Here is an 18,739-nt window from a genome sequence, read left to right as displayed (position 1 = left end):
TGTACTCGCCTGCTGAGCAAGGTGGGACTTGAGGGAACTCTCACGCCATTCTTCCCACTCACTCTCCATTGTTCGGCAACATTTTAAAACTTTCCAAAGAGCCATTGATATATTACCCATTTCCACAATAGACAAGTGCTTATTTCCTTCCGGTGTGTGCAGACAGATTTCTTTGCCCACATTGGTTCTTAGACCTGCTGTTCAAACACCAGGTTATCCTCCAAATGAATATGGTTCCTGGTTCTCAGAGTGTTGTCTACAGATCAGCAGCATCAGAATCATCTGGAAGCTTCTTAGCAGTGCAAATAGGGGTGTCCCAGCACAGGCCTGCTGAAAGTCAGCGAGGTCTGTGTGTGAACACCCGCTCCCACGGTTGGCCTTGCCGCTGAGGCAGCACTGTCTGAGAGTGGGAAGCTCTTGTCTGAAGGGAGGGCTTATCTGACCTCTCCGTTAAACGGCAGTTGAGCTCTAGAAGCCTTGGCTAACGGTTGTTTTCCTAAAACTTTGGAGACTTTCTTTCTTGTTTTCCGACCTCCACGACTATTGAGAAGCTTGTTGATTGTCATTTTTTTGGTGGGTAAATCTTTCTTTTCTTTGGCAATTTTGAATTTTCTCTGCAACTTTGGCACTGTATCGTTTTGCTCTCATGAACCTGTGTGTGGATTCCTTTATATTGATTCTGCTTTGGACTCACTGTAATTCTTCAATATGAGGACCCTGTCTTCCCTCCATTCTAGAAGATTCTCAGCAGTTATTTCTCACATACTGTATCTTTGCCATTCTTCCTGGTTATCTGTACCAGTACTCCTCCTGGGTATGTGATTCACCTTTACCTTCTGTCTTCCTAATCTCTTAGCTTTCCTGTTTTCCATCTCTCTCCCTTTCTCTCTCTCTCTCTCCTTCTCTCCCTCTCCACCCCCAGTATCTACCTCATTGCTATATTGTGGGCTCAGTTCTCTCAGCTGATTCTTTCTTATTAAGCTTTTTATAACCTACCCTTTACCAGTTCATTGTGTCTATTTCTTCATTAACTGTGTTTAATTACTCATCATTCTATTGGGTCTTCTTAAATTTGCTTGGTCTTTTCAGTTACTGTTCTGTCATGCTCTTTCATTTTTTATTTTCTTTTTTAATTCATCCATAGCTCTCCGATCATTCCTAAAATGCTTATTTCGTATTCTCTTTTGGATTATTCTGTTATCTCTGAAATCTCCCACATGTCGTGTCTGTAGACTTTCCTCCATGGTAGTACAGTTTAGTTTGGTTTCTAACCAGTTTCAGTTTATAATTTGTGTGTGTGCGCTCATCTTTTTTTTTCCTTTTTTTCTTTTCCTTTTTTTCCCGCCCCCCATGAGGCACTTATAAGACCTGGCCTGTGTTTACCGTGAACTTCTTAGCTTGGGGTCATGCAGACCCAGTTACTAGAACTGTGGACTTCATACCCACTTTGGTGTAGGCTTAGAGTATGACTGTATTACAGGTCTGTTTCTTTTTGTTTTTCTCTCGTTTGTGGTCCTGGACAGAAGGTAAGCTTCCTTACAACTTTCCTGGGCTGGCGGGTAGTTTTCTTGTCCCCATGTCAGATGGAGGTTTTAAGCAGGGAACTCTATTCTTACTCCCTAGGTCGTGCAGACTATAGGCCAACTTCTGTGCCCACCCACACCCCACCCCATGAGGATTAAAATCCCAGCCCAAGCACCAAGTCTAGGTCCAATGCCCACTTCTTTAATTTTAAGTCTTTCTGCTTATCTGGAACCTCAAGTTTCTCTTTTCCCCCAAGTTTAAAAAAAAATACCCAGTTTCGGGGGGCGGGGTGCCTTCCTGTGGCGGCCTGCACAGCATTCCTGTAAGTCAGTACGCTCTCCGTGTTCCAGGCATCACCAGTGCGAGTGTTAAGTGCTGTCCTTGCTTGCTGCTCTTATGAATACTCTCATGTTTGTGTCACGCTTTGTACTTTGCTGAGAACTTTCTAATCAGCTGCTTTGACAATTCAGAGCAGGTCCCCTCCGGAAGATAGGGAAGACGATGCTGTTCCCAGTTTGTCAGCAGCTCAGAAAATTAATTGTGTCGCCCTTAGTTCCAGCAAATGCCAAAAGTGGTGTGCTGAGCTCTCCCCCAAGTCTCCATGTTGGACACGAGCCCTCCTCCGGAAGGGGCTCTGGCACCAACTGGGCTAGGATGGACAGAAGATATTCAAGCCCAACTTCTGCGACAAGGCGGCACGTCACCTTTGCTCAGAATAGGAAACCTATTTAATAAAGAGTGAAGGGCTTGACTCAGCAGGCACGTTAAGTTCTGAAGCAGGCTTTATTTTATAAGCTAGATTGTACATAAGAAAATAAGATGCCACATTCTCAAGAGCGGGAGTAAACGGTCTGGCCTGTCCAGTACAAGACATAGCCAGCCTACCCTTGTCATTGTCTTTGGAGGCTCCACAATATGGATGTCTTTGTCCTGCTCTGCTGTTGGCATCTGTTGAGAATATAAAAACCTCCTTATTCTACTTCTTTTTATTCATAAGAACTCTCTCTAGAGAGAAGTATTGGAGGAAGATAATGATTTTTTAATTTTCATGCCTCGTTCCCCAGAAAGAAAGACTAGAAATACCTCAGCATTTTATTTCCTCCCACGTGTAATCAGCACCTCCCAGTTACAAGGCAGACAGAAGAGGAGAGAGCTCAGGCTGGGGGCAACATTTTAAAATACATCCCCTCCCCCTCCCTGTCATTTAAGACTCTTGAACTTGAATTTTAAGCCTTTCTTCAACATTTTCAGGGAGCACACAAAACCAAGAAGTAAGAGCTGGGGATCACAGATTTTTGGAAATGGAAGAGCCTTGAAGTGCATCTGGTCCATTTCTTCTTAACTCTGAAGAAATTCTGTAGTCAAGAGGGTTTGTCACACGGCGAGCTGGCATGGGGCTCTGCCTGACAAGTCAGGTCCGCTCAAGCTGGCCTGAGGCAGTGGAAGGGCCTGGCTTTGTTCAGCTTTACTTTCCCTCTGTCACTGTTAAGTGTAGCTAAGAGCATCGGCTGAACACTTTCCTTCTCGAGACTACACACACTGCTTTTGTTCCTCCTGTCACTCTGCTCAGATGTCCCTTCCTCAGAGCTGCCTTCCCTGACCACTTATACCAAGTAGCCTACTGGGAGCTCTCTCTCTGTTTTTCCTCAGTACATTCACCACTCTTCATGTATTTTCTACTGCCTGTTGCACATAGTAGCTTGCAAGCCTGAGGAGGGAACAGGGAAAGAAATCATTAGTTGAGATAGCATTACTTCCCAAGCACCTCGAATGCCCAGCACGTAGTAGGTGCTCAAGAAATGTCTGTTGAGTGACTCAGTAAAGGAACCACCAAATAGTGAATATATAGGAAATCTTAGTTTATAATGGGCTCTAGTGTTAGTAAAGCCAAAAACATGAAAATGTCTTCATTGGCTTATGTCAGAACATTGGGTCCTTTCCCTTATGTTGGTGGTTGTCCAGATACTGGGAAAATTTCTGCCTTTTCCAGAATCAGGATATTCATATGTGGTATCAGACTCAACAGGGCCCAAAATAAATATGATAATGTGGTCAGATCTAGAGCTCAATGGAAAATCAAATGAAGAATGGCTTAAAAACTTCAGAACAGACCCCAGGTATCCTAAATTGTCCTTAGACTGTCCTTAGGATACATAAACACATTGTCTTTATTGGTCTTGAACTACAAAGCAAAACACTGACATGATTATTGTTTTCTATAAGAGTGGTTATTTTTGTTTTGGCTTCTTATTTGTGTGATTGTGTCTTAAAATAGTATGAAGGAGGGAAGCTTTGGTTCCTCACTTTTCCTCTTTCTGAAAGTGTAAGGTGGTGTTAGGCTTGGAGTCTGGAGACACTTACTAAGAATCAGTATATTTTATTAACTTAGCCCAAAATGATATCGGCAAAACTGTTCTTGCCCAAATTCATACTATTTGTGGAAAAGCAATGAGTTTTTCTGAGTACAAAGCTTGTCCCAGTTACGTCCATGTGTGTGCAAAAGCCAATCTTTTCTGCTTCATAAAAAAAATTAGAAGCCTTTTCAGGAGCCTGAAGTCAAGGGCTCTGGCTCTTAGATACTGTAAGCTACTTTACAACATCCCAAGTAAAGAATATAAATGACTACATTAAAATGTTATTACTTCGCCAGGAGAGATTCTAGAACTTTTGAGTAATGATCGCTAACTTAGTTACTGAACGCCCCCATCTTTGGTACCATCACTCTGCTTCCTAGATAAGCTATTCCAGATTTAAAGAAATCCCTGCCCGAGACCACTAACTAGTAAGAGGCAAAACTTCTGATTCCTAAACCGAAGATGTTTCCGGAATGCTGTCTACCTGGTTTTATAACCCTGGACAAGAGTATCCAGTCACTGGCCTTGTCGTTTCATTTCCTCCCCGTGGTTTTTAAAAGCATGGTTAGTCTTTTCAAAATGACCACATAGGTCATTTTGGGTTTTGTGTTAAAGAATCATAACCAGTAACTTTTGCCTAAACTTACAACAACGAAAAGGTTACACCCTGACTCCCATTTAGACCAAAGTCACATGGACAGTGCTTTGCTTTATGTGACAAATCCCCAAAAATGATTTCTTAAATACCAGTACAGTTGTTTTCAGGGGTGAAAGCCTCCCCCAATACAGTGCTGATTAGCCTCAGTCGTTTCTAGAACTTTCCCATGTAGACATTATATAAATTTCAGTGCTAATATGGAGAGTGAGAACTTTAAGGTTTATGATTTGTGAAATTCTGTGAATGTTGGCTCAGTATACATAAAATTTCAAGTGTATTTGTTTACATTATCTATATTTATAAATTTATCTTCCAGGCTGTTCCTTACTCCAGAGAATTTAAGCAGAAATATGACTACTTTAGGAAGAAATTAAAGAAACCTGTGAGTAACATGTCTTCCAGAAATGCTGTTTTAGTCATTTGTAAGTGACCAAAGTGACTTCAGTGAGAACAACTTGTGTGTTACCGTTACGTGTACACTAAGAACAATTACCTTCCTTTTCCCATTGTACTTGGATCCACCTGGATTTTCAGTTTGAATTTCCTTTTTAAGAGACCTGGTAAGTGAAGACTGACTTAGTATTACATATCAAATCAACCTGAACGGTAATGTCTTACATAATACATAGCAAGGTGAAAATGATTTTAATGGGATATAAAAGAATTTGGGACCTACTCGTAATATGCGGAGAAGCCTACAGTGATCGTCTTCAAACCTGACCCTACTCAGAAAAATGTTCCCATCCTTCCCTCCCAATTCAAAAGTATAGTTTTAATTATATGTATAACACAAATAAAAATTTTTTAAACTTTATTTATTTGCTAGCGAGAGAGGGAACACAAGCAGGGGGAGTGGGAGGGGCTGAAGCAAGCTGCCCGCTGAGCAGGGAGCCCGATGTGGGTCTCGATCCCCGGACCCTGGGATTGTGACCTGAGCCAAAGGCAGACACTTAACGACTGAGCCACCCAGGCGCCCCAACACAAATACAGTTTACCATATTAAATTATAATATTTGGCATGTTAGGCGCAAGTATAATTTTCAGATTGAAATTCTCAGTGGGAAACCCTGTGAGGTGTTTACAGGCCACATTTTAAATCACAGTATTACACTTCTACTGACACCATCCTGTCGTCCATCCCTTCCTGTTGTTCCCACCCCCACCCCCCGCCCTGGGTCTTCAGCACTGTGTCTTCTGTCTTACTGTTTGACGTCACCTCTCTGGTACAGATTCTGTCAGTTTCCCCTCAGTGTGTGCGCTCGTGGTTTCTGCACCGGCCATTGTTTCTTGGCTTCCTCCCCCTCGGGAAGAGGCAGTATTAGGCACAACTCCCCTCACACCAGTCTGCCTAGGTGTCATCTTGGTCTCTCCTGCTCCATGGCCTTGGTCGATGCCTCTCTTCTGGGTCTCCACGATGGCCAAGGCACAGGGGACACACAGGTGCATGGGACACAGTCTCTGCATCGGGAGCTCCCACTTTGGGTCTTCTCCCCTCCATTGTGCTGATGCAGGTAGCCCTCGGAGAGCCGCTTTTGCAGAGGCTCTGGAACACACATGGGAAATTCGTCAGTGTTACTTCGTGAGTTACCTGCATGTACCCCAGTGGCCGGGGATGACTCTGTGGACAAGAGCGTGTCCTGCTCTGGCATTCCCGCCAGGGTGTCCACTGTCGGGGCAAGGCTCACCCCGGTCCTGGTCCTCCTTTTCCCAGGAGGCAGTGATTCACCACTTCCCCTGAGGGCCTGTTCATGGTCACGTTCTGTAACTGTGACCTTTGTGATGCTTTCCCACGACCTGGCGTGATCCTCGAGGGCCCGCCTCTGGTGGCAGCAGAATTAGCCTGTAGGTGTCATGGGTCACACCGACCGGCTGAGGCCCGACCAGAGTTGAGAAGGGTCTCAGCTGGGGAGATGGGGATGGTTTTGTGGGTTACGAGGACCTGGACTACTGTCCCTTTCTTCGACAGAAGCAGTATGGAGCGTTGACCATATTTCAGTGGCCAGCGGGTGGGTGGGTGCCTCACAGCTATTTACGAAAGGAGGAGAGGATGACTGTCCAGATTCTGCTCCGTATAGTTTCTTGTGCCTCTGTCTGACGGCTGCTGGGACACGCTCTGTGTATGTTGGCCGCACACAGTGGGGCGTGCTGTGTGTGTGAGGAAAATCCACGAAGGAGGGACTCTCTTTTGGAGCCCTTCGTCTCTGCTTATTTGAAGACTGCTGTCATTTCTACTCTTTGTTGTTTTTCTCTGTTCAAAAGTTGGATGCATGTTTGCTGTGTGATTACATGCTTGTTTTCTTCTTTCGTGTAGGCTGATATTCCAAATAGGTTTGAAATGAAACTTCACAGAAATAACATCTTCGAAGAGTCCTATCGGAGAATTATGTCCGTGAAAAGACCAGATGTTCTGAAAGCTAGACTGTGGATCGAATTTGAATCGGAGAAAGGTCTTGACTATGGAGGTGTGGCCCGAGAGTGGTTCTTCCTACTGTCCAAAGAGATGTTCAACCCCTACTATGGGCTTTTTGAGTACTCTGCCACGTAAGTCTGCGGAGGGCACTCACAATGTGCTCCCTCACCACCAAAAAGGGTTTTATTTATAATGAATTTAAACTTAATGGGAGAATGAGTGGCTCAGTCATTCAGGACGAACTAACACTGCTGATTTCAGAAATCCCCCCACCCCCCCATAAGTCCTGAACGGGTTCCCACTCCACATGGTGAAGTAATGCACTCTGGGAACACCTAAGAAGGATTTTTCCCTTGTCATTCGGGTCCATGTAATTGAAATGGAAAATGTGCTGGGTACTTCTGGTGAGGAACAAGAGGCCATTTTCATCGGTAAGGCTGTGCTAAACTGGGAGGATTTGTCAGTGTCAGAATTCCGAAACTCATCATCACGTCAGGAACAAAGGTCGTTTCTGAAGTTCTGCTACTCAAAGGCAAATGATGCGAACTTCGAGGACCCATTCTTCAGGATCCAGAGCACCATCTCGGTCCTGTAAGGGAAGAAACAGATTCTCCCTCGTATTAGGATTTCATCTTCGCCAAACACGAAACTGAGACCAACTTAGTTTCTTTCTCAGGAACCAAACACCCATGACTTACAAAGCCAGGCGCTCCTTCCAGGCTGTGGAGTCTCCAGAGACTTAGGCTAGGTTTAGGCTTGAGGCCACAGTAGAACAGTCCTTGACCTTGCTGAAGGGCAGCCTGTGCTGTAAGGGGACCTGGGTTCTCCTGCATCATCTACCTGAGAGCTCTTTTGGAAGTCAGCCTCAGCGCCCTCCTCGGTTGCTCTAGCCAGGAATTCCCATTTTGGGTTTTTTTGTTTGTTTTTTGTTGTTCCCAAGCCCCATGAGAAAGCCTGCTTTGTGAAATTGATAAAAACCATTGAAGTGGAGGGCAGGGTAGGGAGGCAAGACCCTTAACTCTCTCCCACATTCCCAGAGAGATACCCCATTCCCTGCCACCCAGGGATTCTGTGGAGCCCTGTTTGAAAACCACTGATCCTCCAGATCTTGAGACCAAAGACGGATGAGTAGCTACATGTGAGCATTTTGAGGTTGGCGTTGTTGAGACAGCTGCGTGCTGCTCCCAGTGGTCTTGGAGCCTTTCCGGGCAGAGTGGTGGTCAGACAAGGGTTGGGTCCATCGGAAAAACTTGAACCTCCAAACAAAATGTCTCTCAGAGGAATCAACCCTCATCCTCGCAGAGAAAACCCGTAGTACTCACGTCATTGGGAATCAACACATGGCCCCTCTGATATATGGTGTTCCTCATCCTCCCAAGATACTTGATTGAACCGTATGAAATTGACATTTTTTGTAGAGCAAAAGTAGTCAGATTTCAACAGTTTCTTGCGGTGTAACTTACATAGGGCATGTGCGCCCGCTCTGTTAGACCTCAGTCGGTCACAGCGGGGCTAACTAGACAGTAAGTCATGTTCTCTAGCTTTCCCGTTGGGTACAATGTTCGCAGGTGTTCCGTGCACGTCTAAGGACGGGTGGCAAAGGAGAATTCAGACTGTTGAGTTTCTTATTTAAAAGTATGATTGCGCTTTACCTCTCTCTCCCTCCCCAAAGGGACAACTACACGCTTCAGATCAATCCCAACTCTGGCCTCTGTAACGAAGACCATTTGTCCTACTTCACTTTTATCGGAAGAGTTGCTGGTCTGGCAGTATTCCATGGGAAACTTCTAGATGGTAAGTTACTGATATGTCATGACATAACTGAGATACGATGGGGCTGTCTGTGGTTCCTTACTAGGTGTCGTATCTTTCACGTTGCAATTTTAAGCAGAAGTTTCACTGATTCTCTGGAGTTGGATAAATTCGTTTTATGGTTTGCCGTGAAAGAGGTGCTTTTCCCTGGTGTCATCCTAATTTGAGCACCGAAAACAGTGTCTGCACATTTAAAAAAAAAAAAATTTTTTTTAACCTTACAGCGTGAAGCACAGAACATTCTGTATTTGCACATTTTCTGTGTTTTCCAGAATAACTTTTTTTTTTAAGCAAGAGGTAGAATTGGTGACAGATGGAAAAGCTAATTGAAAAGTTGATTTAAATGATCTAATCCATCCAATATCCTGCTATTGTTCCATTTGTCCCTGAATCATTACTTTTGAATGCAAAGAGATTATAAATAATTTCAAAGCCATGCTATAATCAATGAAGACCTTAACCCTGGGATCACCGCTAAGACAGACGGCACGGAAGAATCTCGTTATTATTCAGAGCATATAAGTCATGGAAGAATTTCAAGGCGCACTCACAGTTAGAAGTCAGACTCCCTCCCTGGCTGGATGCATAGGCTTAGTTAGAGACGAGACCTGTGCTGGGTTCTGACACTTCAAAAGCAGCGCCCATAAGAGGGCCTCGCAGAAATCATCGGTGAGGAGATAGAGTCAGAAATATCTTTGAAGGGAGAGCCTGGATGGCTCGGGTTGAGCATCCGACTCTGGATTTCAACTCAGGTCATGAGATAAGCCCCGCAAAGGGCTCTGTGCTCAGCAAGGAGTTCGCTTGTCTTCACTCTACCCCTCCAGCCCACCAGCTCGCTCACTCTCTCATAAATAAATAAACGCTTCAGAAATACCTATTTTTGAAGAATTTGGGCTTGAGACAGTTGAGGATAGGACAAAAGTAAACTTTGGGGTCAAAATTATAATTACCATAGAAAATGAGGTTTCATGGGGAATTAATGTTAATTGTGTTTATGGAACCTTAGATATTCCAATAAATAATTGATGTTCCCTCTGTCCTTTTCCTCTTTAATGTGTTTTTGCTGGTACTTGCTAGCTGGTTTTTTATCCTCTCATTTCATATTTTTGGTTGAGAAAGTCAACATTTTTTTTCTCGGTTAGAAGGAAACTGTCCTCGGTATTTATGTACGTATAAAATACATACGTATATAGTGTGTGTGAGAGAGTCTATTTTACTTTGCAACTTTGGAGTCATGCCGTAGATTACTTCAGCCTATGCGGATTCATTTCAGCCTTAGAGGTCCGTTTACTTACCTTCTGCCAAGTGAGAAGGCATTCTTAGTTGCTCTGGAAAAATCTAGAAAGTAGAAGATAGGATCCTGACCTCAGTGAACTTCTGTTCTCTTGGTTGGGGGGAGCAGAAGAATCACAGCACCAGGAGAGGGTGTCTTGGCTGGAGGGTCAGGAGCGTTTGACCATGCTGTGTTTGACCTGGGCGGGGTGAGCGGGGTAGGATTTGCACAGGTAGAAAAGCTAGTATGGCTTAAGGACAGGGACTCTGGAGGAAGTAGCAGGGACGGGCAGGAACGTGTCAGGGAGTGGAGGAGACTGCCCTCGGGAATTGCGGAGTTAAGAGCCAGAGTGGTCAGAATGTGAGTGCCCCCGTGGGCACAGCCTCTGTTCTCTCCAGGTCAGCCCACCCCTCCCTTCTGCTGGTTTACTCCTTTCACCACCTTTTACCTCCCTAGACCCCAAAGGTAATTGAGCCAGCAGGATTGGGAATATGTAGCAGAGCTCTGTGATAGATCAGATGGGCTGGGGGGCGGGGGTGAGAGGGAGGGAGGTGGCGGCGTCCAGAGATGCCAGAGCTTATGTCGGGGTCCCGGCGGGCCACCTGTGGTGGTGGGATCCATCGCCAGAGGCCTTCATCCCCCGCCCTGGAAGACTGCACGGCCTTCTAAGTGGTCTCCCTCGTTTGCCACGTGCCGCCTTCCTGGTTTTCTCCCCATTATTCCCAAACAGTGGTCCCCAAGTGCAGGCGGGATTTTCAGCTGGCTTTTCCTTGATGGCTGATGCCTGCAGGCGGCGGCCTCTCTAGCCCCCTCTTTGGCCTGTCCTCCCAGGAGGCGCTGTGCTTCCGCAGTGGCCCACCTTGGCAAGTCTCCTGGTCCCCTCTGCTTCCACTGCTCTTTGCCCTCCCGTTCATGTGCCTTGTTTGAGCTGCAGACTCCTGTGTGGCCCTGAAGAAGCTCTTTTTCCTCCTCCCAGAAGCCTTTTGACCCCTCCCTGCTATAGTGTCCTTCCTGAGCCCCGCCTTCTCCTAGGCCAGGCCTGGCCCCTCATTCAGCCTGAGGGCGGCCTCACTTCTGTTTCATGCTCTGATGCACAGCACTGTCAAAGCTCTGAAACGAACCGTCTTTCCACCCATCCTAGGTTTCTTCATTAGACCATTTTACAAAATGATGTTGGGCAAGCAGATAACGCTGAATGACATGGAGTCTGTGGTGAGTAAATACAGAGCACGCCCGGGCGTCATGGGCCCCTGTGTCTTACAGAGGGGTAGCTGAGGCCACGTTGTAGTCGCAGTGATTTTTGTGGGTGTCGTCATTCAGTTTGAACCAACAGGGAACGTTGACTTATTCAAGAAGTTAATTGAGCTCCCTAATTTTTCTAGTAAGTAAATTGTTGTTCACATTTCCTAGAATTGTGGTGTTTGAGGTGGGTATAGACTCCGGTCTCAGCCCCCTCACTTACCCAGAACTGGTTGGACCAGATTAAATCCACGGGGTCACTGGCGGTCCTGCTGCAGCTCTTGCTTTCCATCGAGGACTGCTGATGCCAGTGTTTAGAGATTTCGTCGACCATCCCTTCGTTTTCTGATCTCAACACATAGCAGGAGCAGAGGCCAAAACATAGATAAAGGGACGAGCATGTACCCTCACCCCAGATGTGACAGTGACCAGTATGGTGCCGGGGACGGGATGAACCCAGTTAGAAGAGGATGCTGAGAGACCTTCTGAAATGGGATTTGAGTTTTCACATTGCAGTCAACTTACCCATTTTGTTTAGGCTGACCATTGTAGGGCCGGAAGGATTTTCTATAAAAACAAAAATGACACTCTTCTCATAATGTACTTCTGCTTCTGTTTTTCTTTTAATTTACACATCCCCCCACCATCCAGCTCTGGCCGAGCGTAGGGGTATTTGCCCAAGTGCCAGCGCACTCACTGGGCCATCAGGAAGTTTTCTGACCCCTTGGGACATTTGCATCGCTGCTTTCATATCCTGTTACTTGACGAGAAAGCACCTGCATCCCCTTGACCTTGCTGTGGTGTCGATGGTGTCTGTTAGATGGTGGGGCGTGGGAGCCGTGTTGTCCTCGCTCACCAGCATCCGTTGGGGCTCCGCTCACCATCTCCCTGTGAAGGGAGCAGATGATGCCCACAGGGCACCGGAACCCACTCAGCTGGTCTTCCCGAGAGCGAGTTGCTCCCCAGAGCCTGAGCACCAGCCTGAGATGGCTTCTCAGCTTCCACCTTTAACTTGCGCTTTTATAGCTGGGAATGTAGAAATTTCTCTTTACGTCTAAATTGTATACCATCTCCTGACGGTTGGTGCACACATTCCTTTCTGCCTTCCCGGAACCTGGCCAGTGTGTCCCCAGTCCCAGGCCCTTGGGCCTTATGTTCCGGTTGTGACACCAGAGCAGCCTTCCTGTTTGCTTACAGGACTTGCAGAGCACAGTAAAAGCACAGGAAGGTGGTATAAAATCATTGGTATTTAAGTAGAACATTCTCTGTCTTGTTTTCCTCTGATATTTTCATCCTTAAAAGATGGGGAGTAAATTGCTCTCTCCATGGTCAGCTTGGTAATGTTCCTTCTGCTGGGCCAGAGCAAGTTGCTTTCTCTATGCTTCATGGAGGACAGGATTCGATTTACCACCAAAACATTGGTTTGGTTTGGTTTATATTTTAAATTACCGGGGAAGAGAAGGTTTGGAACAGAGCAAGACACCTGTTAGTGACTAGTAAGCCTTGAGCATTCTGAATGGGATTACGTAACAAGGACTTAATGGCTTGAAGAAGTCAAGTGAGTTTTGGGGAAGGAAGACTTAATTTCTGTGTCATTTCCTATAGGATAGTGAATACTACAACTCTTTGAAATGGATCTTGGAAAATGATCCTACTGAACTGGACCTCATGTTCTGTATTGATGAAGAAAACTTCGGACAGGTACGTGTGGGCCTCCCCTGGACTCCCTCTTTGACTTTCAGAATCTTTGCTGCTTCACAGAAGGGCTAGGCCTCCGCTGGGCAGTTAGGTCACCTCCGAGAACTTCAGATGTTAATTAGCATCTCATTGTGTTGGTACCTCCTGTCCCACCCAGAAACTAAATTCCGATCACAGCCCCTTCTCTCTACCTCTCCTTCCCGGGAAGTTAGAGATTCTGAGGCCTCTGGGGCGTGAGGTCCGTCTCCTTCTCACAAATCAGAATATGACTGTTTGGGCCTTGGTTTTAGAATTTAAGTACTTCAAAAAATAGTATGTATATATCGTGGTTTAAGTACATGACCAGGAGAGGTGATTTTTGGGGGGCCTTTAATGGTTCTGTGGTCATGATGGGAGTTGTCTTGTGGGGCTCAGCAGGCATGGATTTTTGTAGCGTTCCCTTCTTTTTTGGCACACACGGTGTCATTAGACTAAATTCATCATAAATGTCCATGTCAAAAAGGTAAAGTTGCCTACTGAGAATTCTCGTTACCATCATAAAGTTCCATAGGATGAGTTTGTCTTAAACCCAGAACCTTCGATTCATTTGTCCCTGGTGATGACAGTGCTTCTTGGGAGGTCTTATCCGATCCTGGTCCCTGTCCTTTCACGGAAGCCCAGACACGATTCCCATCTCCCGGAGCAGATCTACATGACCTTGAAATGAATGAGACCAGGGAGCCCGTTTGAAGGGTTGCCGTATGGGAAATGAAACGAGTCTTCCTTACTGCTTCAGGGGTTGTTGAAAGTGGACTCTGCTGTCAAACACTGCCTGTCCCTTTTCATACATTGCGGTGCTCAGCGGTGTAGGTGAAGCCAGGAAATCAGGTGCCTACCCTCTCGGGTCCCCTGTCTTAGAGAGCAAACACAACCATGCAGTTTGTCTACTTAAATTCTTTGTTGACCCTTCTGTGACCCTCAGGGTAAATTGAAACCTTTTTTTTTTTTTTTTTTAAGCATAGCTTATGACCTGACACTGTCCACATTTAGCCTTGTCTTTTGACCCCTCCGTTTGCTCACCTTAACAACCATAGTGTGCCTATGACCTTGTCCCCAGAGACACTTCCGAGCCAGCTTCCGAGTCGGTGCAGCACCCTCCGCATTCCTGCACCGTGTCCTCCCCTCTCTCAAAACTCTGCTCAGGCTGTCCCCTAATCATTGCTAACCCACTGTTTCCTGTGAGCCGACCTCAATCGCCTTGGTGTCTCCAGCGCTTGGTGGCCCCCGAGACCTGCTTATTGAGCAAATGAATGATGGTGGTAACCTAGTTGGTTTTTTTTTTAACTGTTAATAATGTGGTAAGTAACAAGCTCCAAGTGTGAGAAAACAAAATAATTTAAATTGCTATGACTTCATTTTGTAAGTTGGATCCATTTAAGGGTCTTCACTGCCAATTTTCAAAGGGTAACACACGGATAATCATCCTGGAACTCGATGTCTTCCTTTCATTTCTAACACATAGAGGAAGGAGTAGAAATAGAGAACCAAGGAAGACTCAAAATCGATCTTGTGTGTCGACTGCAGAAACAAACAAAAAAAAACCCTTTATATCCATTTCTAGAAAACCATAGGATTAACTCAGCATCGCTCAGAAGACATTAGCAATGCCAGAACTAGAAGCAGATGCGCTGGGAAAGCTTCCTTAGTCACAGTTAAATGGGACTGTTTCCATCTGATAAAGGACAGCCAAACACATGATGTGTGGACTCTTAAGTAGACTTCTAGTGAAGATTCTGATGATTGTTACAGTTCATGTCAATTATTCATTAGAAACAGTTCTCAGGCCGCCTCACTTAATGCTGTAGGTTCTTCTGACTTTCGGACTGAATCGGGCGGAGTAAGGCAGTCATCAGAGCGGACTGACAGAAGTCAGAGACCAATAAGTTGCCCTGTCTGTTCAGCTGCTGCCTTCCCTTTTTAGAGAGCTAAACTGATTAACAGGGAACTAGTGTTATCCCTTTTGCATTCTGGGAAGAAACTGAGAGAGAATTAAGCAGCCACATACAGCTCACCTCTCCCATTTCCACTCCCTCCCCAAGCCCTTTCATTTTAACCTGCAGATACGTCTCAGATCCGTCTCACAGACTCCCAACTGGGCTTTTATATCTGCCTCGTCCTCCTGTAATGGCAGACTGGTCCTTTCAGGACGTAAAAGTCGTCATCTCTCTGCCAGAAACATTGATAAAGATCCAGATCATTGATTGGCCCCCGGTGGTCCCGCATGGCCTTGCCCCTCATGCTCTCTGGGCCTGGTCTCACTGGACTTCTGGAACACATCAAGCTCCACCTTGCCGCAAGACCCTTGATCCTGCCATCCCATCTCTTAGCAACATACTGCCTCCCACCTATAGTTCAGACATATTTCCTCAAGGAAACTGAGCCTGACCCCAGGCCGTAATACTTGAGAGTGTGTCCATGTCTCCCCATGGCATTCAGCGTGATGACGGGGCATTTATTTCTAAGAGTAGGTGTTGGGCATTATTAAGCACAGACGGGCGGTGGCCGCACTGCGTGCACATCTTGCTGGCCACAGTGCACTCACCCGCACAGCGCCTGGGACTGGGGGGACCCTCCCGGCAGAGTGGTGGAACCGGCGTGGGCCAGCCTCTGCCCTCTGCCAGCCCTCTGCAAAGCTGTTGAGTGTGCGTTGCCTTTTGCTTGAACCTGAGAGGAAGCACATGCCTCGCTGGGGCCAGAACGTGGCCGTTTCTTCAGCGGCGTCCAGTTACCGCGCACATGGTGCGCACCTGCAGCCGGCCCCCCTCGGGGCTGTGGCGGGTCATTGCTGCCGGAGGGTCAGGCCGTGATGTTGGGTCGTCGGGTCACGAAGGGAACTCCCTCTGTGGTCATTTCTGAGCAGCTCCCTGGCTAGTGAGAACTGGGAACCGCCAGCTTCTGGGACCTCCTGTGAAGTCTCAGGTGAACAGATCTCAGCGTCGGGACCGTGACCCGCCGCCCAGCAGGAAGCAGACATCCGCGCCCGTGCACACATGCACCTGTGCCCGCAGGCGGAGGCGCGCCTTGGGGCTCTAACACGGGGGCTTTAGTGGAGGGAGCTGCTCAGTGCCTCTGAGGGGGTTAGCATCTGATCGGCTTGTTTCGAAGTGTGGACTCGCAGGAGCCCGTGGGCAGGAGGGGTAGAGAGGGTTCGGCAGTCTGCAGGAGAAGTCTTCAGGACCAGACATGAGTTAGGTGAGGGCATCCATCCTCAGCTGGGGTGATCCCACTCCCACAGGGCCAAAAACTTGTCCTTGGAGAACAGAAAAGTCCCTGCTGTTCCATGGTTGGTGGCGCTCCCAGAAGGCCACAGTATGTACCTCAGGATTAAAGGAATCCGTTTATGAAGATTGAATGGGAAGAAGGGGGCGGGGAGGGGGAGGGCTTCTGAAAGCGCTCTTCAGGGGCCAGAATGGAAAAGAAAGGCCGAGAAACTCTGCATAGGGGATGGAAACGAGTGAAAGGCAGACACTGGATATAGGAGGAAGGGTGTGCAGCAGACAGGGCAAGGTCCTGGCCGAAACTGGGAAGGGCAGAGGCTCTGGCTCCTCAAAGGCCCAGGTCAAGGAGCTAGACCGATGACACCTGTAGGAAATGTGAGGGTAGAAGGGGAGGTTGACTCGGTTGCCTCATGGCTGGCTTTCATGTCTGCTTGGAGAGAGGCTGGGGAGGGTGAGGTGGCTTGGCCCCCTGAGGCTCATCCCGCGGGGTATGGGGGACACATGTCCTGTCAGCAGGTGGGTGTTTGCCCAGCAGTGAGCAGTGCCTGGGATGGGGCCAGAGGCAGGTACACCTTTCTCTGCCCGAGTCCCACTTAACTTGAAATGATCCAAGCAGTTTCTCAGCAGACCCCTCACACATTCGACATACGACACCTTGGGAAAATCTGGGGGATGTGTATGATGAATCCAGAGCTTTAACCTGCCAAGGAGGTCTATATTTGTGAGAGTCCCATCTCTGATCTAATTTATAGTCTTTCTGAAGAAGAGAGGTGACTTTGTACTCAGGCCAGTAGACTTTTTTAAAAATAGGGATTTTTTTCAGAAGCACATACTGAGCACCTCCTGTGGGCAGGCACTGGGCTAGTGTCCTTTATATCGGGTCCTTGAGTTCAGACACGACAGCGATGACCCTGGCCCAGAATAGGTGTTCACGAGAGGTGGGGAGATGGTGGGGTGGCAGGAGGTCACTCTCCACTTCCTGAATTTCCCCTCCCCACGAGAAAATGGCAGCAATGGCACCTGCCTCGTGGGGACTGGTCCATGACTTTTCTGATGAGCACTGCACCCGGAGCACGGGAATCGGCCTGTGTCTGGCCCTACACAGCCGGTCTAAAATGTGGAATTGGAAGCGCAGCCAGGATGGCCCACTCAGGTGTTGTCAGTGAGGAACCCGAGCAGAAGGGAGACTGACCACAGAAAGCTTGAACTGAGAGAGACTGCTGGCCTGGCTCGGGGAGCAAGACCTGGAAACCAGCCTTCCCTCCTTGCCCGTGAGCCTCCCAGCACCGCCTGCCAGAGAGACCCGCAGCCAGAGTCAGCCACTGAACCAGACGGCTGCCCACGGACTGGACTGCTTGCTTGCCCTCTTTATATAACGCAGTATGATTCTCCCTTTTTTTCTTTCAAAAACAATTGTATTCATTTATCTGATTACAAAATACTAATAATTTAAGTAATATATGTAAAGCTACTGCAGGAATAGGAATACTACAGGAATAGCATGACAGTCTTTGGGAAGAAAAGGAAAAAGCATCAGGAGCTATTTAAAAATGCAGTGGTATAAATGAATATAGTCCACAAACCTCCAAAGAGGTTATAGTCCAAGAAACGTCCCCACCTCACCCTAAGCATGTAAGTGTCCACCATCCTTGGGGATTGCCCGGGCCCCCCGAAGCTGGGCGGGCAGTCACAGGGAGAGCCAGGCAAGGACGACAGCCATGGAGAAGGGGAAAGCGGGCTGGAAGGAGGGGCTTGAAGAAAACAAGAAACACGATAACAGTTAAAATCCACCTCGCGGTCGGATAAAGAGCTGAAGTGACATCATAGAGTGGAGGTCGGCCATGGGGTGGAAACACCAGATCTCTGCCCGAGTAAGAAGAGAAGAAGGCAGGAGACGTAAACTGAGCAGTGATCCTGTGACTAATCTGGAGACCACTGGGAGGCGAGCAGGGGCTGCGTCTCTAGGTCATGGTGGACCCCCTGCCCAAGCAGATTTCATCAGTGCTCCAAATCTCTGCTCCCTCGTGAGGCATGTGACCTGCAGACTTACCGGGAAAACCCTCTCCACGGGCTTGTCTCACTCTCTGAAGTAGCCAGTTCTGCTTAGAAAAAAAGAGGGAAAGGGGTCCTGACGGATCATGGATATGGCTATCTTTGATTAGGAGACATGGGGGCGTATTTAAAATTTAAAATGTCTACAAGAGTAAACTTTATTTTAAAAAAAAATTAAAACTTTTAAAAAATTAAAGTCCCTCCCTCCCTTGCTTCCTGCTAGTTACTGCTTTCTGTGGCATGATATTTGCGGGAAGCACAGAAGGCCGTGCTTCCTCTTGGCCAATTTGCTCTTAACAGTCTTGGGGGGCCCTGCGGGAGGAGCTCGTCCGGGCAGCGAGCGAGGAGGTGTGCAGATGCCCATAGAAAGCCAGGGTTCTTAGAACTGCAGGTAAACCCATTCCTCAGCCGGGCTTCTTAAGCTGCCTTTTCTTCTTCTTTTTTTTTTTTTTTTTAAGTCCT

General features: G+C 47.3%; 1 protein-coding gene across 7 annotated transcripts in view; it reads left to right on the top strand.

Moving 5' to 3' along the window:
* NEDD4L (NEDD4 like E3 ubiquitin protein ligase) overlaps positions 1–18,739 on the top strand; it is a 328,217-nt gene that overhangs the window by 297,289 nt on the left and 12,189 nt on the right. For 4 of the 7 annotated variants that reach the window (XM_032882412.1, XM_032882408.1, XM_032882410.1 and 1 more), the window contains 6 exons: positions 1,524–1,526; positions 4,853–4,918; positions 6,848–7,077; positions 8,619–8,740; positions 11,173–11,243; positions 12,876–12,971. In XM_032882412.1, coding sequence (XP_032738303.1) covers positions 1,524–1,526; positions 4,853–4,918; positions 6,848–7,077; positions 8,619–8,740; positions 11,173–11,243; positions 12,876–12,971 — 588 coding nt within the window. The remainder of the gene's footprint in view (positions 1–1,523; positions 1,527–4,852; positions 4,919–6,847; positions 7,078–8,618; positions 8,741–11,172; positions 11,244–12,875; positions 12,972–18,739) is intronic. The other 3 variants (XM_032882409.1, XM_032882411.1, XM_032882407.1) reach the window with 1 other exon arrangement.

Source organism: Lontra canadensis, unplaced genomic scaffold (genome assembly GCF_010015895.1).
Source record: "Lontra canadensis isolate GAN:19392208 unplaced genomic scaffold, GSC_riverotter_1.0 scaffold82, whole genome shotgun sequence".
NCBI classification, from domain to species: Eukaryota; Metazoa; Chordata; class Mammalia; order Carnivora; family Mustelidae; genus Lontra; species Lontra canadensis.
The sequence above is the reverse complement of the archived record's forward strand: the minus strand, read 5'-3'. Positions and strand labels throughout refer to the sequence as shown.